The sequence below is a fragment of the Wyeomyia smithii genome, chromosome 3 (genome assembly GCF_029784165.1).
Source record: "Wyeomyia smithii strain HCP4-BCI-WySm-NY-G18 chromosome 3, ASM2978416v1, whole genome shotgun sequence".
NCBI classification, from domain to species: Eukaryota; Metazoa; Arthropoda; class Insecta; order Diptera; family Culicidae; genus Wyeomyia; species Wyeomyia smithii.
The window spans coordinates 69,742,405-69,748,951 of record NC_073696.1 but is presented as its reverse complement, the minus strand read 5'-3'; the positions used below and the strand labels follow the sequence as shown (position 1 = coordinate 69,748,951).

Here is a 6,547-nt window from a genome sequence, read left to right as displayed (position 1 = left end):
GAAGGAAATACTTTTGCTTTTGTCATCACGCACATTTAGACAATTACATATGAGTGTTCACGTAGGTGCGAACAGCCTTCAAAATCTCTTTCAACGCGAATAACCCGAATAGTCAAAAAAGGTCGTAAAAAGCTCGATTTTCCAGACTCGATTTTCTTATGAATCGATTTTATTAATTTTGATTTATCGATGCAGGAGAATCGATTTTTTTTTCAAAGATCGCCCATTGCTAGCCCAGCTACTATTTCTCTAGCGCGTTTATCAGCGACCGGCACGGTATGATGTGATGAGAGAGCGCTGCCAAACGGGGTATGGAAGTACACCGTTAAAGATGCCCTTATAATATATTATTATTAATCAATTAAAGGGCGTAATGTTTGTTTCTTTTAAAACAAAAAAACACCCCATTCGTCGCAGAAACGGTCGCTATACAAATTTCATGGCGACAATTTTTGCGACGAACTCGGCGAGTTTTGTTTCTAAAGAAACGGACAATAACTGTAAAGGATAACAAATTGAGCAAGAGATTTTCCAGTTATAACTCTAACCCGTTTATTGTAAGATTTTTCTGATTAGGTTAGACTTAATCTGAAGCTAATTTTATGAATTTCATACGGTTTAATTTTTGATCATCAATATTGACACTATTTACGACAAAACTAGAGCTGAAAAAGAATTGATGGAAGTTTTAAAAAACGCAATTAGCCCGGATGAATCTTGTTTAAGAACAGTTAAGAAAATTTTATGCGATTATCTTCGGTTAAATTATGGATTGTAAGTATGTGTAATATTGTTAATTTTATTCGTATTTTATTTTTGATTGTTTCAGACACCCCTCTGCATTTTATAAAAATCTTCCTGCTCAATCATTAGTTATATCGTATCCAACTTTGGCGTCTTCTTCTTCCGATGTGCCCCAGGCTTTGTGGTTCCACGCAAACGCTCGTGGAAGACACAAGCATTCCGGCCGATTACATTACCATATGGAATATCTTGCGCGAAAATCAGGCGAAAGGAAGGTTCGGCGAGTTATATTAGAGACTCAGTCCGATACGATCACTGATCCTCTTGCGTCCACCCAAACTATAATTGAAAATATAGAGGAAATGGTGAGAATGACCATTATATTATTATTATTATTTGAGTACTTTTGTAGTACAAATCGACGAAATGTTTCAACTTGAATTAAAAAAAATTGTTCAAGATGAAAGTCGTCTATATAATTAGAAAAATCCTTTTATCATGATTACATGTCTTCATTTTTGAAGTTTGATGTCCTTTTAGAGTAATCGATTTTTGTTAGAGAATAACGCTTATTTTTACTTGCAGAGACTAGAACTGAAATTTTTATGTCCCAGTCCGAAGACAAAAGAGAGAGCGGTTGAGCTTTGGCAGATTACATTTGATGAGAGAAACGTAATCCGACAACAATCGAAAATAGATGTTTACATGAATGAGTATCCGGTTTTTTCTGCATTCAATGGATTAATGGTAAATTAATGAAAGGCTGTTTGAAATGTATGTAAATCTAGGCTATAGTTCTTAGAACAGCACGTGTTATGTTTTAACAAATCGAGCGGGTTTGTTCCTTTCTTTAATTTTCTTCTATTTGCTTCGTTCGATTTGCATACGCGTCCTTTTTGCATATTTTTTTTTCGCTCAACGCTAAATTTCAAATTGAGTTCACTAAAATATTTCTGACTTAACGCTAAATTACAGATTGAGTTGGATTTTACCATGCTAATGCCAAGTGCAAAAAAATTTGCAGAAGAGTTTGAAAGTATTAAACCGAAAATACTTCAGATTTATCACGATGCCTATCTCAACATTTCGAACGGTATGATATTAATTGATTATTTATGTAATTTATATATTTTTGTATCGGTGGCTTAGATGTGCTGAGAACTTTTGCCATTATACGCGAAAAAAACCCAACCCGAGGAGTGAAGCGCACAAAAGACGCTATACAAGGAAGAGAAAATCCTTTGAAAGGAATCATTGAACCGTTACAGGTAGTACATATCATTAGTACAATTTACTTTTTTCTGTAGTTTGGACTAAACTGCCATAATTTCTTAGTAATGCCCTTAATTTTTATGCATTTTTTGTTCTCACATTCAATGCTCACTTCTCCTATCAAAACCTTAGCTCTTACCTAAGCCAAATTCAAATAATAACACCCAGAAAACTTGTATAAACAAGCCTAAATAATATCATTTTTTCCAGCCTGATGATCCGTTCCCTGCAAACATGAACTTGGACGTACCGGTGCTTTACAATCGTCAAGCAAATAAATTACTGAACAGATTGCTGATGGCTCAGCTGTTGAGAACTCGTTAAAAATATTACTGAGTTCGGTAAAAAAAAACTAAGTGTGTATGTATTAGGCCTATTCTGCCAAAAAATTTCACCAGCATCGAATATTCTAGTTAAATGGGCTCTCATTTTTAAATCAAACTATTTCAATTATGTGTACTAGAAATGGGAAACTGCGAGTACTTTCACCCTATTGCCACTTCTGTCAAGTGCGGAGGCAATTTCAAAACGTGACGAAGCAGTCCAAATTGTTTTCTATATAACAGATAAAAGCGCATATATTAGACAAAATAAAACTTTTTTTGTTCGAGCTGTGAAAATTCCAGCTGGTCATTCATTGCTAAACTCGGACCAACTTCGGATGGGAAAGTGGCGAAAGTTTCGCTATATTAAATTCTCTCTTTCTTCTTCTCGGTATGCAAATATGTGTATAGATCAGACTCGATGATTGAGTCTTTCCCTTCTGGCACAACCTTCTTTGGGTGGGTGCTCCGGTACCTATATCTACTCTAGTGCTGAGCGGGATTTCGATTTTCCACAGGAGATCCTAGTGAAGCTATAAATCAAAGGCTGTAACAGGTGCGCTCGAGAGCAATTTGCAAATTTGAACAATTAGTACAGGGGTGGATAACTGGAAATTGAATTGAGTCATTCCGACTGTGTGCGGTGTAAAGTCAACCTTGCAGATTAAGATAAAGACAACCATGAAACGTGAAAATCAGTTTGTTTAGAATGCTTTGAACGTTCGAACGCTAGAAGGAACCACAACGAGTGTATGCATCAAATATTCGCCTTCGAGGGGAAAAGACATTAAAAAGCGCATTTATACCGACCTTCATAATTAACTTTTTCTGTTCTGGTGAACGATCGAGTACCTACCTACTTGCAACCGGTAGGGTATGCTGTTTAATGATTTTTTAATGAAGAATACTGTACCGCACTGGGGAACCATTGATTCTGTGGATGAATGTGGATTGCGTGCATTTTACATCGCCGCATGATTAAGAGGTAAAAGAAGATAATGTGCTTGTTATTACCGGTTGTGTATAGCACTAAGGGATGCGGTGGCAGGTGTTCTTGTATCGTTGCCATCGAAGCGCAAAATAATAATTTTTATTAACGACTATCCCTTGGTAGATAAGAAGGATAATTGCTTCGTTGTAACCGGTGTCAAACTACCTTGGTTTGCTGGGCAGAAGGTTGTGGTGTTGGTGGAGACGCCGTGTAATTGTGGCTGTTTTAAGCAGTTATTAGTAAACATTCTAAACCACTGTTTCAAATTGATTGGAAATAGGAAAAGAATGATTCAATACTGTAAAACTTGACTTATGTTTGTGAGCAATACTTGTGTAAAAAGTGAAAACACAAGTGTGGTTTTGAGGCTGTTATGAATATTTTAAATTAAACCAAATATAATTTTCCATGCCTTGTTAATTTGGTACTAGCAACAAGAAAAAAATATTAATAAGCATTCAGACTTGCTCGCATCTTTCACTCTTTCTAAAACTACATTTTTCAACGGAGTATTGCAAGCCCAATTACTAATGCTATGCGAAAGCAAACAAAGCGCAAAATCTATCTTATTTTTGCATTGCATCTTTCACAACAGAAATGCAAGAATAATTACGCTTCTCTCAGCTGCTACATTAGAGGAGCAAGCGAAAGCTAAGCGGAGTTGAATAAAAATTAATTTCTTTCTACTTCACGGAGAAGATGAGTTTGTGAGTGGAAACGGTCGTAAAAGCTTCAACAGTGCCTCATTGTTTCACATTTTGCTCATTTATCATCGGGCGTGAAATGCAAAAGCGTAATCTGTTCGGGGTGAGAAGTTGACCCAGTTTTTATACGACGCACTTTGCACTTTATGTACCAATCATAAAAAAACGAAAGGATTAAGAGGCTAACATTCAAACTCCGCCGCAGCAAAGTTAGGTTACGTTTGTGGAGCCTGCGTCGGCTGTACGGCATTTTCATTCCGAGAACGCAAAGTGCGTAGCGTGGATATTCATTGCAGTCCTTACAGTGGGATATCAGTTCGTAACACCAACGTCAAGCACGGATCAAATGTTACCACCGCCAGGCGCCGAGCGTCGCAAAAGATCCCATACGTGACAAAAATTCCGAGCAGAAAGCACACCGACTTCTCTCACCCATTATGGCGTGGCGACAAGTTTCGTATTGATTTTTATTAGCATCGCAAATGTCGTTAGACTGCTTTGTAATGAAGAGCAGAGCGAAAACCGGATTTATTACGGTTTGTAGAAAGCATTTGATGACCGATGAAGAAACTATCGATAAAATGTCACACGCTGAGTTAAACTTCTTTGAAGTGCTTTATGTTGTTAATTTTCTCTTCAATTTATGACCCTACTGGGGCCCAACCCGACATGTTCTGCCTGCTGCGTGCTTTCCCAGCAGCTGTTTTTATAGGGTGGTGGAATAGAGAAAAAACATTGAATAAACCATTTCGTACTGCGTGAATTTTCTATAAATTACATTTTATAGGATTAGATAAATCCTAAACTAGTCAATTGTTTTTGATAAAAAACGACTTGTTTTGAAATCAATTCCTAGCAAAACAAAATTGATTCGACACGGGACCATCCTTATTCGTGGCGCAATGAAATGTACCAACAGTGTAACAGTAATTGTGTATTGAAAGTTCGCTCTTTCCAGAGTAAAAAAGCACACTATTTCACCAACTTTTTACAGCCCCTGCCGGCGCAACAATTCTTGTCCCAACAGCTGGTATGTCCGTTTTGGATCGGGGGGGTTGCGGCTGGTGGCCCTGGTTGGACACCGGAAGTGCACCAGACTCTGAGCGCACGCAGGACAGGAGTCCACTTGCATACTGTGACTGGTGGTGGTTGCAGTAAAAAGTTTTTGCACAGTAGTCACAGTGAAAATGAGCAACATTGCAGACTCGCCATCGTCTGCTCGGAATCGGTAGTTCTGTCCACTTTGGTCTCACAGTTAGAGACTCCGCAAGGAGAAAAGTGAGGGAAGGATTGGAGGGATTGCTTTCTGCCGACAGCGGATTGGTGCCGTGGAGCAGACAGGAAGAAATTAAATGCTGAAACTCGTGCTTCACGGATCGGGTTGATGGGGAAATGGAAAAATTATGATGGATTTGCAACATGCAATGAAATTGTACTTTTTCGCAGGCACGCAAAGCGAAAGCGATAGCCACGTGATACATCTGCAGCGTAATTCAAAGCAAAGCAGATAAAAACTGAAATAGAAGCTGTTTTGCATTAGTATGGATGATGGCTAGTTTTGCCGGCCAGAACGGGGCTGCACTGTTTCTGTAATGCGACCATTTACGGAGAATAACATTAGATTGAAAGGGGGCCAGAATGAATTCTCATTTTTGGCGCAACATCGCCATTCGTTGCCATGATTGGAACTGTATATTGCAGACAAAAACCAACATTCGCCACGGAATTAGTTCTCATCAACTGCAAGGAATGCTGTTTGATTGTGTCCGATTTTCGGCAGGTAGCCGAAAGCTAATATCGTCTGGGGAGCTGGCAAATGGGGACCCGTAAATGCCATCGTATATTGTGTGTAACGACCGACGTGACGAGAAAACTTTCGAGCTCGACGTTTCTACCGGTGAGTATGATATCTTTCACCCGAATTGGAACCAGAGTGTATGATTGCACTGTTCCAGGTAAAAGAAGACATTTGTTAATTTATTTTTTTGAAGTGGTGTTTCATGCGAATTTGTAAACTGAGCTTCACTAAGCTTTTCCAAATTGGTTTACTTGCGTCTACTCATGAACTTAAATGTTTGTAGAGTAAGAAACGGTTTAAGCAGAGACGCCTTTTTTAATCAGTCTAATTAAACGCCTGAATTTTGTTCAATATCGAAAATTTCCATGACTAGAACGAACACTTTTACCATGTTTTGTTCATGAAAGTAAGAAGAATGCAGTAAGGGAACTCCCCATTATTCATCTCATTAAGCCGATATTCACGAAGAATGCACGGATTAAACACCAAATTTTCGCGAAATCATTGAACAAATAAACTAAATATGCTTACGTACTCTAATGGAATCGTTTAGCATTGTATATTTAGTAAAATTAGCTAGATTTATCCTGAATTTTGTAAAACAAACCATTTTTCACAACGCTTCCATTTCCGTCTCAAAACTTGAATCGCTGCTCAATTATTCATCTCACGACGCCCCCATATTCATCACACTGTTAAGCATGAATGAATCACA

The 6,547-nt window shown here is 38.2% G+C and overlaps 1 protein-coding gene across 1 annotated transcript; it reads left to right on the top strand.

Annotated features, from left to right (window-relative positions):
- Positions 1-723: 723 nt before the first annotated feature.
- LOC129728338 (uncharacterized) lies at positions 724-5,192 on the top strand. Its single transcript, XM_055686775.1, has 5 exons — positions 724-774; positions 874-1,109; positions 1,330-1,491; positions 1,720-1,837; positions 5,029-5,192. Exons 1-5 carry the CDS (start codon positions 768-770, stop codon positions 5,190-5,192), a joined length of 687 nt encoding a protein of 228 aa, XP_055542750.1. The 5' UTR covers positions 724-767.
- The last annotated feature ends 1,355 nt before the right edge of the window (positions 5,193-6,547 follow it).

Excerpts from the sequence above, each read along its gene's own strand:
- LOC129728338 (XM_055686775.1), top strand. Across the intron at positions 1,110-1,329 it reads TTGAAAATATAGAGGAAATG|AGACTAGAACTGAAATTTTT; the intron begins GTGAGAATGACC and ends TTTTACTTGCAG. Across the intron at positions 1,492-1,719 it reads CTGCATTCAATGGATTAATG|ATTGAGTTGGATTTTACCAT; the intron begins GTAAATTAATGA and ends GCTAAATTACAG.